This window comes from Odontesthes bonariensis, chromosome 18 (genome assembly GCF_027942865.1).
Source record: "Odontesthes bonariensis isolate fOdoBon6 chromosome 18, fOdoBon6.hap1, whole genome shotgun sequence".
In the NCBI taxonomy this organism is placed as follows: domain Eukaryota; kingdom Metazoa; phylum Chordata; class Actinopteri; order Atheriniformes; family Atherinopsidae; genus Odontesthes; species Odontesthes bonariensis.
The window spans coordinates 11,557,594-11,573,098 of record NC_134523.1 but is presented as its reverse complement, the minus strand read 5'-3'; the positions used below and the strand labels follow the sequence as shown (position 1 = coordinate 11,573,098).

Sequence of the window (15,505 nt, the reverse complement as noted above, 5' to 3'; positions counted from 1 at the left end):
TTTAAAGGGGTACTGCATGAAGGCCTGAAGATCACTGCCTGGAACACGCGTTGACCCATTCTTTGACTTTCAGAGGTGTAAGGTAGCGCAGAAGATGAAATCCTCCAAATCTCAACAATCAATATATACAAATTTTCATAATTCGTAGAATACTCTGGCTCTTTTGGATGTTCTGTCCATCACAACATTTTGTCCCAATCTTTTTGGTAACAGGGTTGTGCTGCCATTGATCAATATGCCAGCCATTCTTCTCGAAAAATGTTTCAGGAGGTAGTGATCACAATGTAACTGAACCATGAATGAATCATGGATGGGGAGGTTATCACGAAGATCCAGAGGACAGAGACAAAAACCAGCAACAGCTCCCAGGTGACAGGTACTTTTGTTCAAAGCGGTTACTGATTATTGCTGATTAAATGAGTTATCAGTAAGTGTAAAATGGAATGAGAGGCTCTAGTCTTAGCATATTAAAGTAAATTGAAATCTAGTATCTTAATATTGTTTTACATAAAATGATCGTGTGGTAGAATGCTGATGGATGCAGGTATGCCAAATGTAGCTACCTGCTGTTGTGTGTGTTTTTGTTCACCCTGCCAAGTAGACAAGGTTACATAACCTGTGTGTGTGTGTTTGTCCCCTGTATAATGTTTGCGTGTTTGCAAAATATGTGTGTATGTTGTGTCTTCTGCTAAGGCAAACAGACCGTTCCCAGAGAAGGCACCATGTCCAGGAATAACATCATGCCTCTTTCATCGTCGACCCATCGCCACAACACACACACACACACACACACACACACACACGCGCACACACACACACACACACTCTGTTCAGCGAGCTCTGCAGCTTGTTCTGAAGGAAATTTGTCCAGCTAGTCTCTGTACTGTACAGCGCGAGCCCCAACGTCCTCCCCTCCCAGACTACCCCCTCAATTGCAGCTTGTTTGGGTCGAGTGTATGGATGGTGTGTGTATGTGTGGAGGAGGAGGAAGAGGAAGGGGGGGGGGGGTGTTGCAGAGGAATGCAGGGTAGAGCAGGTCGGGTGGAGTGGGATGTTGGAGGGAAAATAGGGGTCTCTGTTTAATGTGCATGTGGACTCTGTAGAGGCATTACAGATGTGTATGTGAGCTCATTGATGAAAGTGTGTTTTGCTACTGTGTTTACTCCACTGGGCCCCTCTGCCTACCTGACAGTGCAGAGGACAGCGATGGAGACGAGAAAACGAGGTTCAAACTGAAAATCTATAAAAGAGTATTTGTGTAGGATCTGCTATGCGGTAAAACCGGTTAGAAAGATGAAGTGTAACGTTTTAAGAATAATCAGGACGACAGAGAGAAACTAAAGTGACAGAAAAATCACAAAATGCTACTCGTGATTTAGTCACACCCACTGAAGAAGCCAGGAAATGGCTTGTATACTTCAATTTATAGAAAAATGCACACACATTTTCCTGCACACCGCGTACGGGAACACTGTGGGCTGTGTACGGTGGCTCAACTTCACTTCCGCCCCATAAATGTGTGTTTGCTATACAAGGGAACATGGAGAGAAAAGAGGAATTCATATTGGTGTTTATTTGAGCTTTGGCCAAATCCAACCTGGGGCAGCAACGTTGGCGCACTCTCGACACCAAACCCCAGTCGCTCCTGTACCCCCAGCCAGACACACGCATACTGTACACACACTAAGGGGCTCAAGCACACACACAAGGCAAATGTACTACTTTCACATACACACCTACCTGTCTATACTGGTCATATCAAGGTGCATTTGTCTTTCCCTGCCCACCGTTTTAGGTCCTCCCAGAGCAGGTATTTCCCTCTCTTTCCCACAGACGCGCACATTTACACGGAGACGCACCGTCGCTGTGCTGGGGGGGGCTGTTTGTGGGCTGAGTGTGTGAAGCTCCTGCATTGATAACCTGCAGCGCAGAGTCACTTGGTCTCACTTTGTGGCCATCCCCGTCGCCTGGAACTCCCTTCGCCTTGCTCTGTCTCCTTTCTGCTTCTCACTGTAGGACCGTCTGCGGCCGCGCTCGGACCCCCGCCTTTAGTTGTCACCATGACACCTTCCCCGCCGCTTTTCCTGCTGCTGCTCGGCCTCGTGGGAGCGCAAGCCACCTTGGACCTTCGCACAGCCGCTGCCATGGGTAAGATTGACCTTTAACCCCTAAATCCTGAGCATAACCCCAGATGTGATGCACTGCATGGGACACTGCTTCCTCTCTATTTTCAGCATGCAGTTTTTTTTTTACAGTGAGTAAATGGTCTCTGGCCTCAACTGGTGGGAAAATTGATAAAAAGAAATCCACTTGTCAAGTTTAAAATTTGACACTTCGATTCTGAATGCGCTCTTTCTTAAATTAATGGCTGTGTGTAAAGTTGCTGCACAGGTGATTTCCGCTCCATTAAGGAGAAGCTCAGAGAGTTCACAGAGTTGTTTCAGTGGAAAAGCATGAAAGTGGTTTAAATCCGTGTCAAAAGGAATATGCAGTCCTTTTTTTTTTTTTTTTTTCTCTATAGGTCTTTGTATTTTCTGTGGGCTTTTATGGATTGTGAATAAAAGACCTGGCTGAGATAAGTTAGTTAGTGTTGCCACTTGTGGTTTTTGTACTCGTAGTGGGAGCTTTAAAGAGTGAATCTGCACAGTTTGGACGACTTTTGCTTTTAGTGTGTGCGTTTTTTGAGAAACTGGAGGGAGGGAGGTGAACGGTGAGAAGGGAGATCAGTGATATTTATCAGATGCTGGAAGTTTTCGTACACCAGCAATTAATTTGAACAAGTCTGTGCTCTTCTTTCTTTATCATCAGCAAAATTCAGATCTTATAAACACAAATGGTTTGCCCATCAGGTGTTTCCAGCTCAGAATTACAGGCTTTTTCGGTAGAAATATCTGCATTTATTGAACTCATTTGTTAAATTTGTTAAGCTGATAAAATGATAGTTGTTAATCCAATAAATTAAGATGAACATAGTAGGTTTCCTGGCCAACTCTTTCTCCATCTATAACGTTTTTCCCTCCACCCACGTTGCCTCCGTGCCTCCTGTTTCCATCCATTTCCACTCATATACATCTCCTCTCTGCCCTCCCCTTTTCCTCCCACTCTCCCTTAACTCCTCCCTCACCTACCACCCTACTTATTTAATGTTTTTTTATCTCCATTTAATTTTTTAGAGAACGAAATCACGATTAATGTTTTATAAATGTATAAAAATGTTAATTTATTATTAGGATACGAGTCTTCAATTCCATTTTTCATCATGTGTAGCGGCAGGTCTGTGCAAGACCCGCCCCACAGACCTCGTGTTCATCGTTGACAGCAGCCGTAGTGTTCGGCCGTCAGAGTTTGAGCAAGTGAAGGTCTTTCTGGCAAAAGTCATTGAGGGGCTGGATGTTGGACCCAATGCCACCCGTGTGGGAGTCGTCAACTATGCCAGCCGCGTCAAGAACGAGGTATGGATATGATATAGATATAGTTATATATAGATATAGTTTTCCACCATTTTATTTCACTGATCCCAGCTTACTGTGCTGTGATGGAACTATAGGTGTCCTTGAAGACTTACCGCACCAAAGCTGGGCTGGTCAGGGCTGTGACCAAAATCGAGCCCCTCTCCACTGGAACAATGACCGGTCTGTCCATCCAGTTTGCCCTCAATGTTGCCTTCAGTGAGGGCGAAGGCGCTCGTGCCAAATCTCCCGATATCAGCAAGGTCCAACGTGCATTTTATACACTATCGCAAACCAATTTATTCCGATTGCACTATCCTGATTGTCACTTCGTATCATCTTCTGAAACCTCTGCTTTCACAGGTTGCCATTATTGTGACAGATGGGCGTCCCCAGGACAACGTGAAGGATGTGGCTCAGCGTGCACGAGATGCGGGCATTGAGATTTTTGCCATCGGTGTGGGACGTGTAGACATGAGCACGCTGAAGCAGATGGCCAGTGATCCACTGGATGACCACGTGGACTACGTGGAGAGCTACAGTGTCATTGAGAAACTCACCAAGAAGTTCCAGGAAGCCTTCTGTGGTAAGAGGGCAGAGGGTTAGAGATACTAATGCACTGATGTTTGCAGTAAAAAAAGAGGCAGCAGCAGTAGCATGAAAGAGACATTAGTCAAAGCTAGATTGAATTAAAGAAATTAAAGGGTTGGACAGTTGTTATTCATGTCTTCATCACTGTGGAGAAGTGTCCCCCCCACTATACTGAGGGTAAGGTGTCAGGACTGTCATCTTTTATTCCAATTTATTGCCCTCCCTTTTGTCCTCTATCCACAACACGACTGCAGTATATTCATCCAGTCGTTTAAAACTTCCAGTGCATGAGGACATTAGGGCAGAAAACAATCTTTTGGAATGAGATTTGCTCCTGTTCTTCAGTCAACTCTTTCATAACCGAGAGGCGAGACTGATCTATCTGTAATTATAAATCCATTAGGGATAATTATTAAAACCTCTAATTACTGATGCCCTTAGGCGCTCTCAGTCTGCAGCAGTTTCCACTGCTGTCTCGCTTTGCAGCAGCCAGTCTCACTGCAGATGTTTCATCCAAGTGCAAAGTTGCATGGACTTGGACGAGCCTGTGTTTTAAATTTAGAAACGGCGAAGAAGACAAATCAGATTTTGTTTAAGGCTACTCAAACCTCTTCCATCTGTTTGTTTTAAGGATCCACTGAAATCGTGCATCATCCCTCACACACGATAAGTTTCTGAGGTCAGCTGCAGGTTACTGTGGATCATTAAAAACCTGTGCTAGGATTTCCCGTTTTCAAACTGACATAGTTTCATTTCTCCTCCTAACCCCAACCACCCACCCCCTTATTGTGCGTGTGTGTGTGTGTGTGTGTACACTTCTACGTATGCTACTGTGTGTACGTGTGTGTTCTGCACGCACGCACACACAGTGTCGGACCTATGTGCCACTGGGGATCACGACTGTGAGCAGGTATGCATCAGCAGCCCTGGATCATACAAGTGTGCCTGCAAAGATGGCTTTACCCTCATGGATGATGGTCGCAGCTGCAGTGGTGAGTGTGTGTGTCTAAAGGTATTTGCCCAAGAGTGATCACCGTGCCGACACTTTAAAATCCTCTGTTGTGTTTGTTTTTTTAACATTACCAGCCTGCAGCAACGCCGCGACAGATGTTGTGTTTCTGATCGATGGCTCTAAGAGCGTCCGTCCCGAGAACTTTGAGCTGGTGAAGAAGTGGATCAACCAGATCATTGACAAACTGGACGTCTCTGAGAACAAGGCTCATGTTGGGCTCGTGCAGTACTCCAGTGCTGTCAGACAGGTATGGGTCAGCATTGTTACACCAGAATAAGGCACATCTTTCCCTCTCTTATCAACGTCCTGATTCTGCTCAGGAGTTTCCCTTGGGTCGACACAACAACAAGAAGGACCTGAAAGATGCTGTGAAGAAGATGGCCTACATGGAGAGGGGAACCATGACAGGCCAGGCTCTGCGTTTCCTGACAGAAAGCAGCTTCAGTCCTGGTCAGGGTGCCAGACCTGGAGTCACAAAGGTGGGCATCGTCTTCACTGATGGACGCAGCCAGGATTACATTGGAGAAGCCGCTAAGAAGGCAAAGGAAAATGGTAAGAGGAAGAGCAAAGATAACCTCTAGCTCCCTGTGTGTAGTGAAAATAGAACTTACAGAATGTATATTTAAGACTGAACATACGTATGCATTGCAGGTTTTAAGATGTATGCTGTTGGAGTTGGTAATGCTGTTGAGAATGAGCTGAAAGAGATCGCCTCAGAGCCAACTGGAGAGCACTACTTCTACACCGCTGACTTCAAGGCCATGACCCAGATTGCCAAGAAGCTGCAGATTAACATCTGTCAAGGTAGGAACGTTCCACTAAAGACAAACATTATGAATGTTAGCATTATTAGATGCTATTTCACTGTGTATGCTGATAAAGCAAACGTGTGCCTTTTGATCCCGCAGACGAGGACCCCTGTGAATGTGACTCCCTTGTAAAGTTCCAGAAGAAAGTGGAAGATGCCCTCCAGGCACTAACAAAGAAAAATATCCTTTTTGTTGAGTGAAACACTGCTGGGATATGATATCGGGTGGGAAGTTTTTAATCTATTTGTCAATGTTTCCGTCTCTTTTATTCGCTGTCTTTACTGTTTCTGCCCTTGACAAAAACCTACTAGAGATTATGTCAAAGAGGATCGCCTTGCTGGAGAACAAAATCGTCTGAGGACTCGCATCCTTCTCTCCTCATCTAAACATCCTAAAACACACACACAATTTTTTGTTTTACTTCCAGTAAAAGATTGAAGAGGAACACCTGTGTGTGTAACCCACACCTCTGCTTGTACCCCGAGCTCTCCAAAACCACCTCTTTCCCTCTTCCTCACCTTTTCCCCCCGGCTCTCCTGAGATACAAACCGCCTGTTACCAGGGGGACCATGCCATTATGTGAGTGTGTGTGTGCACTCTGAAGGTCATCCTCCAAATCCTGCTTGTGTGTTTGTAATAAAAGTCTTCCCTCATAGGGAAACGGTGACGGTACACTGAGGGTTTTTTTTTCTTTGCCGTTGCCACGATGTTGAAGTTCCTGAAACCCCAGAGGTGAAGGATTGTGTGTCATGTCAAACGGAGCAGCACATCACCTCCACTTGTTACTGTCATCTTTCCCTTCTTCCTTCAACTCTCTTCTTTACGCCCCACAAAAAATTATATTATTTACAAGTAAATTAATATAAGAGTTATGTCTGATGATATGGATACACGAGTGATGTTTATTTTCCTAAATAAAAGTGTTTTGGGAAGTTAACAAAATTGTAAAACAATTATATACGAGATTCAGGTTACAACTACAAATGCACGCGCACATAACTATACAAAGATACGTTTGCCACGGATGATATTGGTGGCTCTTTTTGATAAACGTAGCAACTTTACGTTTACAAAATCGAAACTGAATCCATAGTTTTGTGCCGATTCCTTTCTGGAAGCTGCAACAGTTTTGTCTGGCTACCTAGAAATCAGCTGAATGACGGAAACAATTGTGATGATCAAATATAATTTCATAAGTAAAGGTAGGTCATTGCTCATTACATGGTCACAGCATTTGTTGTTCTGTCAAATTACTATTTAGAAATGTAAGACTTCTTTTTGTTTTGGATGACATCAGTTAAAAATGGTCTTAGATTCTGGAAAGTGTTCAGAAATGTACAGAGTGAATTCACACTCAGTAATGAATCACTCACTAAACAAATTTAAGGGAACTGAAAGAAATACTTCTGTGGTGGGAGTAACTTAGAAAAATTAACTGCACTTTTTTACAAGGTTTGTAACACATTACCGACCTCAGAGAATACTATTTTATGATTATTTTATTTAAACATATTGTAATGTATAAGTATAGAGACATTTCTGAATGGTCCTGCCTGGTTTAGTTTATGCAAAACATCATATGGATGTGCAGAGACTACACTAAGAGGATACACATTAAACAATTTATCCCAATGCTGCTAAAATCATTTTGCAAAAATGTGAGCAATCTGAAAGGTTAAATTATCAAAAACAAGCACAAGGAGATGTAAAAGTGGAAAGCTTTTTAACGGTCTGTGGAGCCTCTGGTCTGTGTGCCTGAGGCCCTTTGTACCTAATCTAAATATAGATCAGAAACTAGAGCATGTTTACTTTATGTAAAATACAAAATACAGATTAAATGGTGTTAGTTCACAGTTGGGATGTTTACATGTTAAGCTCTTGCAGAGCTTATCAGTGGAAAGTTTCGCATACGTCACGATGACGTTGCACAAGAGGCTCTTCAACATCTGAACAGAAGCAACGATTACATCAGAAAAGGTGTCTCCTCCAAACAAATTAAAAATGTAAAGTAGACGGAACTGTCTCCAGACAGACCAGATATAACAGAAACCACGGACTAACAGTGCTTATATGAATGAGCCGTCCTCAAATGCGCTGTTAAATCGCTTTGCAGCATCTGCTAACAGCAGCTAGGCTAGCTTAAAGAGCTAACCGGTAGGCAGTCAACACGGTCAGGTAGCCGGGGATGAAGAAGGGGAGTGACTCATTGCTTTAGAAGTGACCCGTCGATATTATTATTTTTTAGAACAGATAGAGAAATAAACCGATGCTTGAATCAAGCAACCGTTAACGGTTACTTTTACTTTGAGCTAACTGTGGCTCGGGAACGACTGGTACCTCGACCCAGGAGTTCACCGGGACCAGGACGGGACCAGGACATGGCCAGTAATCCCATGACAGGCCTGACCTGCCAGGCTAATGGAGAAGACAAACCAGCACAGATGCCCAGCTCTGGCCGTCCATGTCGCCACCAGTCCGAGTCAGAATTCGGTGCTGGCCCGACTGCGAAGAGCTTAGCGCGGCTGTGCAGCAGGGACGAGGAGGAGCGGACGGCAGCTCTGGACGAGCTGAGCCATAAGGTTCTGGTGTGTTTAGGTTTTGACCGGCCAGGTTCGGCACGGCTGAGTAAACAAACACTTCTGCATCTGCTTCGGCTGTCTGGTTCGTGTCCACTGCAGGAGGTACGGCTGAGAGCCACGGAGCTGCTCCGGACCGCAAAGGTAACGTCGGGCTGGTAATGTCAGTCCTCTCTGCTTTATGTTGTTAATAAAGGCGCAGACGTAACAGTTGTGTGCCAGATATGTCAGCCGAGTACTGTAGGCAGTTTTTTTAATACGACTGCCTTTACTTTTGATAAATTCAAAGAGGGGGCGACAGAGAGTCGTAATGACCTTGCAGCTGATCATCAGCTGATGATAGTTTTCATTACCACCAGACTGCGGGATATTTCATCAGACGCTCAAGTGTAGGTGATGCAAGAATCGGCTTCGGTGTGCACAGGCAGGCGGGCCGGACACGCCTCTTCCTGGTGCTCTGAACAACAGCTGAGATGCACACCCCCTCGGGTCCTTTCACAGCACCCGAAGACAGTCTTTCAAGAAAGACTGACCGCAGCAGGTTACTTAACGTGTGTAGGAAGTAACAAGCAGTCACTCGAAGTAGTTCGCTCTCGGTCTTCTAATGTCGGTGAGTTTGACTTGTGGTTTGTGCATTTTATGGGCAAGTCGTTTTGAAACGGGCTTCCGGTTACAGCACAGCTGCTACGGTCAGTCGGTCTAATTGAGTTCAAGGGGATGGAGGGTCAAGCTTTTTGAAGATGTTGAACTTATCTTTTAAGAGTTTGATTGCAGCTCTTTAAAAAACGAACTGGTGCTTATAGTTGTTACATTCCTCATTTTTAATTTGAGTCGCATCAAACATAGATGAACTCTTCCTCGTCTTTGCTTCTCAGTAATAAAGATTTCTTGGCTTTCTTTGGTTTGTGCAATAGTGACACTGCGTGTGTTTTGGTTTGGCCTGCTGGCCAAGCAGTACAAGCATGTTAATGACATTGTTTGCGGAGACAAAAAAATATTTCTTTCTTTGTTTCTAAATTGATTCTGAATGTTTGAATAATAATCTGATTTACTGATAAATGAACAAATTGCTGTCTTCTAACTATCTGTGTCTTCTTCTTTGTCTCCAGGAGGAAGGGGTGGAGGTACCCAGAGCTTTGGCCTCTGGTCCAAGTGCTTTTATTCCTGCAAAAGAGGTACGTGCAGTTTGATACATCTGATTTCCAAATGGGGGGCGGGGAAGGGAAGAAGACTACACTATTTTCCTTCTTCGCCCTTTGATTTTAATGAGGCAATCCAGTCGAAGGTGCTCCAGCCAATGGGAGGTCCCCCACACTAGACTTGTGTTGCCAAAGCTGATGACGTTGGTGTCGTGTGTGCCTCACTCTTAAGATTTACACCGGACCAGAGATGGCAAAGTGTTACAGCAGCTGTGGAGATTTCTCTACTTCACAGATCTGCTTACTTATTGTTTTCTTTGGTAAATCCAAGCCAACACGCGTCTGTACGAGAAGAAGGTTGTTGCAGGTCCGATTTGACATTTTGAACGTCTGTTTTCTGCTCTTCAGATGCTGATAGACGGTCCGAACCAGGACATCCTCATTGAATCTTTTCTTTCACTGGGTCGGGTTGACCATCTCACCATGGTCTTAGCGCTCCACCCAGCTTATCTTAGCTGCTTCCTGAGGACCCAGCATGCTTTGTTGGAGCTGGACGGTCCCTTGCCCCGTCACTGGAGACATTACATTTCCGTCATGGTAAAACATCCTAAATATACAATCGTTAATCGGGTATTAAGAAGTGTCGATTAGTGCCAATATCGGCTTAAGTCCTCGGTTCTTAGGCAGCTTAAGGAGATTTCTTTGATATCCCTGTACAATCAAATACAAATGTTTGATTTTAAAATGCAAGGAATTTCTTCCTTGCTGTAACTTCCTCCTTACTGGAGACATGTGAAAAGTTGACTCGGGCACAACTGGGGGGAAAAAAATGTTGAGAATGACAATGAATAAATTAGAAATACACCATGAAAAAGCACACGCAGTGTTTGTTCTGAGGGACATCCAGCCACTGTATCATAGCAGACCTCTAACAGGTTTGCAGAGCAGCTTGCTGCATAAATATTTAATGACTCTCGCTGCTCATGAATTCATCACATTAGCTGCTCCTCTCGCTTCAGACATGACATTCAGTAGACCCAAAGCGATCTGCCTTTTCCAGCTCACATCAGTCGCTTTAACCTCTGCACACTTGACCTTTATTAGACTGAACAGTTTTTTTTTCTCATTATGCACTTGCTTGCACTTGATAAATGATCAAGCCTCCTTTTTTTTTGTTTTGTGTTGTTTTTTGTTCGTTTTTCCTCTCCTTCTATAACTTCCCGGTGTCTTGCAGGCTGCGGCCCGTCACCACTGTTCATATCTGGTGCAGCAGCACAGCACGGGCTTCCTGGAGGCTGGAGGCGAAGAGGGCTGGCTATGCGGCCTCCAGCACGCTCCCACCAAACTCCGCAGTCTGCAAACACTCAACAAGCTGCTGGCACACAGACCCTGGCTCATTGCACAGCAACACATCCAGGTCAGTCAGCTCACCTACTCGCCCACTCGCTCCCCGTCTCCTTCCAACAGTCTCTGCTGCTCTCACTGTGCCGTGGAATAGTGATGCGATTTCATGCATTCAGTTTCAGCATCTATGACTGCTCCTTAGCTCCAGAGCGACTCTGTGTAATTTACCTTGCAATCTAAACTAATCCAGCATCCGACTCTAAGTTGACATCATACGTATCATCATCCATCGTCACTGAAGGATGTTTTCGCTGAGTTTTAACACGTGGGCCAATTTCAGCGCTGCGCAGGAGCCCAAATACGACATCCTGTGAATGTTGATTTTCTTTGAACAGGCCATCTCGAACATGTTCAGATGCAGATGTTGAAATTCTTTGTATTTCTCTGACGTTTATAAACACAATCCTTAAATTGTTGAACACTTTTGGCACTTCTTCTCTCTTTCTGGGGTGATCTTTTTGATATGTAGCCATGTTACTGACCTGTCACCAACTCATATCATATATGGTGAGATATTCCATGAGAGGTTTGCTTTTGTTGCCCGTGTCTCAGTGTTTGTTTTTTCCAGAATACATATTATTGCCATCATCTTCAAAATGAGCACACATCTTAAAAATGAACATTCCTGGGGCGGTCGGTGGCGTAGTGGGTTAAGCAGCTGCCCCATGTGCAGAGGCTACAGTCCTCGCTGCAGCTGGCCCCGGTTCGAGGTCCGTACCGGACGGCTCTTTGCTGCATGTCTTCCCCATCTCTCTCTGCCCCCTGCTTCCTGTCTCTCTCCAACTGTCTATCCATTAAAAGGCATAAAAAGCCCCCAAAAAAATAAAAAAAAAATTAAAAAAAAGAACATTCCTTATCTCGTTTAAAGGATTTTTTTTATCTTTATTAATGCACTTTTTTTTAAATACAGGTTTGTAACTCTCTAGCAGGCTGACTTTGCGATCCAGCAAACCTTCTTTCTGACCCTTTTCCGACCGTCTGCCCCTGTGCCCCGCAGGAGTTGGTTTCTCCCGGAGCAGAGCCTCGCTGGTCACTGGCTGAACTGATCCACGCTGTGATTCTGATGGCCCACGCTCACTCGCTCTGCTCCTTCGTGTGGGGCTGTGGTCTGAACCCTGAGCCTGACCACGTAGGAGGTTACACGTTCCAGCCCCCGTCGCCCACTCACCCTCCTCGTTGCCCTCACAGCCCGGCCAATGAGGACTGCAGGCAGGAGGTGAGTTTTATCACCTGTCCAACAGGTCTGAGATGTTGGCAACATGAGAGTTTGGAGATATTTGAATAATTCCAGCTTTGGATCATCAGACACACTGCTTGAGCAAGAAAACAAGACACGTCTTAGTTCACAATGTTGATTTACAGCTAAGCAACAAGGTACTGTAGCCTCAAGCCATTAGTTGTTGTTTTTTTTTTTACATTTTCGCTCAGCTGGTGGACGGTGTGGTGGAGGTGGAGGTGCTGATGAAGAGAATGGTGGAGCTGCAGCAGCAGGAGGAGGAGTGCACGCAGGAGGAGATGGTTACGCGGTTTGAAAGGGAGCGGAGCGAGAGCATACCAACAGGTACAAATACGCCTGTTTATCGCGGCGTCACTCTGACGCTCACTCAAACGACAGTTGTTGACTCGCTTCTTTCTCTGTGTTGTTTGTTTAGCGGTGGTGCGGGGTGCTCCACCTGACCTGGTTCTGTGTCTGGTGGAGGAACCAGAGTTCAGGTATGAGGACTTTGCTCCCAGGGGAGAGCAGTCACCACCCACCATGAGAGCACAGGTAGTTGGGAGCATGGTTTGTGCTCAGCTTTTATAGAATATTGAATCCTTTTAACGTCTTCAGATTCACATTGTGCAGTAGATAGAGGGTTGGTTTGCCCCGTCGACCTGCCGGTTAATGTTGGCATCTCATCTTCAGGACTACTCATGGGAGGACCACGGCTTCTCTCTCGTCAACAGACTACTGCCCGACATGGGTCAGCTCCTGGACGAGAAATTCCAGGTACCGTATATCACTGACACAGTAACACACAATCAATCTGAAACTAAGATGTAGAGGAGATGTTTGTTCCATTGCAGGAAGTCTGCTTAATGTCATAAATACAGGTGGGTGGTGGCTCCATGTATATTATAGAGCAATTGCTCCCAGTGCAGACTCGTCTATAGTCAGTGTTTTTTGCAAGAAAACCTGAGCAGTTTCTGTTATTTGAGTGAAATCGTCTCGGTAGAGAAATCTTTTCTTCAGTCCAACTGCTTACAGTTTATAAACACGGACCGTGAAACAGTAAGAGGAACAATTGACATTGACTAAAATGACCCGATTGCAAAAGGTATGAAAAGTCAAGAGCTGCTGACGCAAAGGTTTGGGCAACAGTAGTGGAAACTTTTCAAAGCAGCGAGTCTTTCGCCCTCGTGTCCCAGTGATTTTTGAATCCCACACTGGATCTTTTTTTTTTTTTTAACTGTTCATGACAAAAGAAACGTGTAAATTGAAAGAATCAAATGCTCCATTAAGTGGTCGGCCAGCAAACGAGGCGGCTCGGTTGTTCCTCGGCATCTTGATCTGATCGTAGGCCGTACATGGATTTTCAAATCGAAAAGAGATGATCTGAGCAAATCATAATGACGCTTTGCAGGTGGTGAGCAACTTGACCTATCACAGGATGGCCATGCATGAAGGTGTGGATACTTACACTCTGAGGAAAGCTCTGTGGAATTACATCCACTGTCTCTACGGGATACGGTTGGTACATCTTTGTCAGCCATGGCATGATCAACTAGATTTAAACTCTCTCTGCTGTGTCAGTAACCTCATCCGTTTTCTTGGTCGTCTCTGCACGTGCAGCTATGACGACTACGACTACGGCAGCGTGAATGTGTTGTTGGAGCGCTCTCTGAAGGTGTTTGTTAAAACCATGGCCTGTCACCCCGAGCAGACCACCGCGCGCATCTATCACGCCTTCTGGAGACACTTCAGACACTCCGAAAAGGTATGAACGGGTTCAAGAAAATGCACCTGACCTGACATCTGCAGCCACAAATCATTTGGCATTCTAACTTGTCTTTGGTACCCTCTCAACGAAGAATAAAACTTTGACATTTTCAGAATGTCTTTACTTTGCCTTCTCTTTTAAATGTCATCAGAGAAAGAGGTTTACAGACAGGACTTGAAAGTGCGTCACCCGGTGACCTAAAAGTAATGACACATTTTTCTTTCTTTCTTTCTTTCATTTTTTCGTCCTTCCCTCTCCACCTCTTTTCTTTTGCAGGTTCACGCAAACTTGATAGTGATGGAAGCCCGGCTACAGGCAGCCCTTCTCTATACCTTACGAGCCATTACACACTACATGAGATAACACACTGACACACACTCCGCAAGACGCTGAGCCAGCTGTGACGTCTCACAGCCCGTACACGCACTACAGTGAATGTTTGCATATGCATATCGTATGTTTCAGTGTTACTGTTTTGATGCTGCTTTGCGACTTGGATGTATTTAAAGATTGTTTGTACTTTTGCACTGAAGTCTGATCAGGATTTGTTTCCCCACTTGAGCCTCGACTGGTTTTCTAAGTATCTTGTACGTGTTTCTGTCATATCAAGATGCTGCATACACCAGGTGTGCCAGAGGAAACTTGGTCTGGGATTAGTGAATTATTGTTAGGAATAGAGTGTTTCCATTGATTTGAAGAAGGAAAAACAAACAAAAAAAAAAATTGTTGTGTATTTGATAAATTCCTTTCAGCACAATACCAGGCCTCAAGTCCTCCTTGTTTGCAGTACAGAGGCTGAGTTGAAACGACACACAATAACGTGTATTTTTATATACAATAAAGTTACTTTGTTATCAGATAAATAAAGAGTCGTGGGTTTGTCTAAATCTTTTCTTTTGTGCAGAGACACGTTGAGCCAGCAGTCGAAAACAAAGTCGACGAATTCCTTTTGTAAGTGACACTCATATGCCAGAAGATGGCGACAAAGACCCTTAAAAATTTTCTTTGTGGGCTGTTTTTTGGAGTAAAATTGTGACGTGTGAAGCGGTACTTTAGAGTTATTTCTTGGGCCACTATTGAAGTACTCTTAACCAACATAAGGGAACAGCGTTGGCGGTTCTGTGCAGTTGGATTTACTTGAACGCGGATATCGCACATCTCATCACCCGTCCTTCCTGTCTTTCACACCACTGAGTCAAAGTGTCGCATCCCAGCATGCACTTTCACGGCGCCCAACAGAGACGCTGTAATCGGTATCAGCACGCGGCTTACCAGCGGTTTTCGGGGTATATACAAGCTATAGATTTGCACAAATTTTCAATATACTACTTCGAGGGCAGAGCTCTTTTATTTTTATTTTTTTAGTCTTTTGTCCTATGCGCATACGGAAACAAACTGAAACGAGTCTACAAAGTCTTGAATAGCCCACTGTATCAGTAGCATAGTGCGCACCAATTCCTATAAAACTTCACACTGGTGTGTTGTTAAATCCGGTCTGAGATAAACGGTGATGACCTGCTCTACTGCGCAGTCGTTTATTGGTA

At 44.7% G+C, this 15,505-nt stretch overlaps 2 protein-coding genes across 4 annotated transcripts; both read left to right on the top strand.

Annotated features, from left to right (window-relative positions):
* Positions 1-1,999: 1,999 nt before the first annotated feature.
* Positions 2,000-6,393, top strand: matn1 (matrilin 1). 2 transcript variants are annotated; one of them, XM_075449542.1, is made up of 10 exons: positions 2,000-2,148; positions 3,268-3,452; positions 3,548-3,712; positions 3,813-4,035; positions 4,910-5,032; positions 5,127-5,299; positions 5,373-5,604; positions 5,704-5,856; positions 5,961-6,041; positions 6,170-6,393. In XM_075449542.1, exons 1-10 carry the CDS (start codon positions 2,061-2,063, stop codon positions 6,217-6,219), a joined length of 1,473 nt encoding a protein of 490 aa, XP_075305657.1. In that variant the 5' UTR covers positions 2,000-2,060; the 3' UTR covers positions 6,220-6,393. The 2 variants fall into 2 exon arrangements, with proteins under 2 accessions (XP_075305657.1, XP_075305656.1); XM_075449541.1 differs by having other exon boundaries at positions 3,813-4,050.
* A 1,378-nt stretch (positions 6,394-7,771) lies between these two features.
* On the top strand, positions 7,772-15,077 carry sesn2 (sestrin 2). Of its 2 annotated transcripts, none has more exons than XM_075449937.1 (11): positions 7,772-8,581; positions 9,547-9,612; positions 9,985-10,173; positions 10,811-10,993; positions 11,978-12,196; positions 12,409-12,541; positions 12,633-12,748; positions 12,887-12,970; positions 13,605-13,711; positions 13,814-13,958; positions 14,238-15,077. In XM_075449937.1, exons 1-11 carry the CDS (start codon positions 8,240-8,242, stop codon positions 14,322-14,324), a joined length of 1,671 nt encoding a protein of 556 aa, XP_075306052.1. In that variant the 5' UTR covers positions 7,772-8,239; the 3' UTR covers positions 14,325-15,077. The 2 variants fall into 2 exon arrangements, with proteins under 2 accessions (XP_075306052.1, XP_075306053.1); XM_075449938.1 differs by lacking the exon at positions 7,772-8,581 and adding an exon at positions 8,631-9,047.
* The last annotated feature ends 428 nt before the right edge of the window (positions 15,078-15,505 follow it).

Excerpts from the sequence above, each read along its gene's own strand:
- matn1 (XM_075449541.1), top strand. The coding sequence starts at position 2,061 with ATGACACCTTCCCCGCCGCTTTTCCTGCTGCTGCTCGGCCTCGTGGGA. Across the intron at positions 5,033-5,126 it reads TGATGGTCGCAGCTGCAGTG|CCTGCAGCAACGCCGCGACA; the intron begins GTGAGTGTGTGT and ends TAACATTACCAG. Across the intron at positions 5,857-5,960 it reads GCAGATTAACATCTGTCAAG|ACGAGGACCCCTGTGAATGT; the intron begins GTAGGAACGTTC and ends TTGATCCCGCAG.
- sesn2 (XM_075449937.1), top strand. The coding sequence starts at position 8,240 with ATGGCCAGTAATCCCATGACAGGCCTGACCTGCCAGGCTAATGGAGAA. Across the intron at positions 12,749-12,886 it reads CACCCACCATGAGAGCACAG|GACTACTCATGGGAGGACCA; the intron begins GTAGTTGGGAGC and ends TCTCATCTTCAG. Across the intron at positions 12,971-13,604 it reads TCCTGGACGAGAAATTCCAG|GTGGTGAGCAACTTGACCTA; the intron begins GTACCGTATATC and ends GACGCTTTGCAG.